The 2,494-nt window shown below is 51.4% G+C and overlaps 1 protein-coding gene across 1 annotated transcript; it reads left to right on the top strand.

Moving 5' to 3' along the window:
- Nucleotides 1-278: 278 nt before the first annotated feature.
- LOC136506978 (uncharacterized) lies at nt 279-776 on the top strand. The gene has a single exon (XM_066501845.1). The coding sequence runs from the start codon at nt 279-281 to the stop codon at nt 774-776; it is 498 nt and encodes a 165-aa protein (XP_066357942.1).
- The last annotated feature ends 1,718 nt before the right edge of the window (nt 777-2,494 follow it).

Below are 2,494 nucleotides of genomic sequence, written 5' to 3'. Positions count from 1 at the left end.
ACTTCATCGGGGAGGTACTCACCAACCCCAAGGTTTGGTACCCCTAGGTACAAAAACTCCTATACGCCATACTGATGGCGACCAGGAAGCTCCTGCACTACTTCACCGACCACGAAGTCACGGTCGTCACTTCATACCCGCTTGAAGACATCATTCGCAACTGTGACGCCGTGGGATAGATCTCCAAGTGGGCACTCAAACTCATGGTCCACGACATCAGGTATATCCCCTGTACTACCATTAAGTCTCAAGCTCTCGCAGATTTTGTTGCCGAATGGATGGAGGTCCAGCTACCGACCCCAGACGTCACCCACGAGTACTGGACAATGTACTTCGATGGGTCCATCATGGTGCCCAGATCGGGGGCTGGAGTGGTTTTGGTCTCCCCAGATGGGAGTAGGCTCCGCTACACCATCCGCCTCCACTTTTTAGACTCGAACAATGCCACGGAGTACGAGGCCCTCATCAACGGACTATGCATCGCCATCAAACTTGGGGCTACACAACTCTATGTTCATGGCGACTCGGAGCTTGTCGTCCATCAGGTCATGAAGGAGTCCTCCTGCAAAAGCCCCATCATGGTGGCATACTGCCAAGAGGTGCACAAGCTTGAGGACAAATTCCAGGGAATCGAGTTGCATCATGTCCCCCAAAAGGACAACGATGCCGCCAATTTTCTCGCAAAATTGGCCGCTAGGCGTGATTCGTCCTCGAGCAGGGTCTTCATCAACGATCTCCACGAGCCATCTACTCGCGTCCTAGAAGATTCGATCTAGACACACCCTGACGCCAAGCTAGCGCTTAGGGGCTCCGACCCCAATGCCTCTATGACAACGTCACCCACTGACGTCGTCGTATTGGCACTCGATCAAAATGACTGGTGAGCGCCACTACTTGCCTACCTCCTTGAGGAGGTTCTTCCGCCTGAAAGGACTAAAGCCCGATGGATCGCTCGACATGCCAAGACCTTCGTCATGCTCAGTGATGAACTCTACAAATGGAGTCCATCGGGGGTGCTCATGAAGTGCATCCCCACTAACCAGGGGAAGCAGCTCCTCCTCAAGGTCCATGCCGGGATCTACGGACGTCACGCGGCCCCAAGGTCGCTGATTAGAAAAGCCTTTTGCCAAGGTTTTTATGGGCCCACCGCACTACGAGATGCAAAGGAGGTCATCCGTAGGTGTGAGGGATGCCAATTCTATGCTCGACAAACTCATTTGCCGGCACAGGAACTTCAAACCAACCCCATCAACTGGTCATTCGTGGTCTAGGGCCTCAACATGGTAGGACCCCTCAAAAAGGGCCCGAGTGGCTTCACTCACCTACTCATAGCAGTCGACAAGTTCACCAAGTGGATAGAGGCCAAGCCCATCACCAACATCCGCTCAGAAGAGGCGGCCAAATTCTTCCTTGACATCATCTACCGATTCGGCGTTCCTAACTGTATCATCACTAACCATGGGACTAACTTCACTTGAAAGAAGTTCCTAGACTTCAGTGATGGATATAGCATCAAGATTGACTGGGCCTCGGTCAGACACCCACGTACTAATGGTCAGGTTGAGCGTGCCAATGGCATGGTCATCTAAGGACTTAAGCCACGCATCTTTGACCGACTCAACAAGTATGCCGGGCGATGGGTTGTAGAGGTCCCAGTGATCCTTTGGAGCCTGAGAACGACCCCAAACTGATCCACAGGGTTCACACCCTTCTTCCTGGCCTATGGAGCTAAAGTAGTACTACCCTCTGACCTCGACCACGGCGCCCCAAGAGTGAAGGCTTTCGACCGCGACCGAGCTATGGAGGCTCAGCAAGATGCAATCAACCTGCTCGAAGAGGCCCGCGAGATGACCGTCGTCCACATAGCTCGCTACTAGCAAACTCTCCGCAGGTACCACGAAAGGAAGATCAGGGGGAGAATCCTTGAAGTCAGAGATCTCATACTCCAGAGGACCCAATCAATGAAGGAAAAACACAAACTCTCTCCACCATGGGAAGGACCCTATACGATGACCGAAGTGATCCGAATGGGCACCAACCAACTAGAGGATGACAATGGTAACGTTCTCACCAACACTTGGAACATTGAACAACTACATTGTTTTTCCCCTAAATTTGGTCTTACCGCTTTTTAGTCAACACTTGCTCCTGTAAAGCACCCTAGCCCGAACACTTTAGCTCGGGTCGCTCAGGGGCTCCATGAGGGTACAATACTAAATACTACCTCTCTTTTTTACTATCACATGGTTAACAACTTCGTCCCTGAATGGAAGCGCATTCCATTCCTTTGATTGCCCTACGTGACTTTGTTCTTACTCCTAACCGAACGCACCCCGCCACGACCTATGGTTATGAGCAGTCGAGCCCCGTGGGCCATGCCTAGGTTCTTAAAAGTTGTAGCCTATGGAACTAACTGGCAGATGCGAAAAAGAAAGGATAAAAACAAAAGCAATGCTAGGATAAAAAACAAGGAACGGATAGTGGTTCTTTCACA

The sequence above is a fragment of the Miscanthus floridulus genome, chromosome 15 (assembly GCF_019320115.1).
Source record: "Miscanthus floridulus cultivar M001 chromosome 15, ASM1932011v1, whole genome shotgun sequence".
Taxonomy (NCBI): domain Eukaryota; kingdom Viridiplantae; phylum Streptophyta; class Magnoliopsida; order Poales; family Poaceae; genus Miscanthus; species Miscanthus floridulus.
Note: the sequence above shows the minus strand (reverse complement) of the source record. Positions and strands in the feature narration are given on the sequence as shown.

Coding starts and splice junctions, on each gene's coding strand:
- LOC136506978 (XM_066501845.1), top strand. CDS start 279: ATGGAGGTCCAGCTACCGACCCCAGACGTCACCCACGAGTACTGGACA.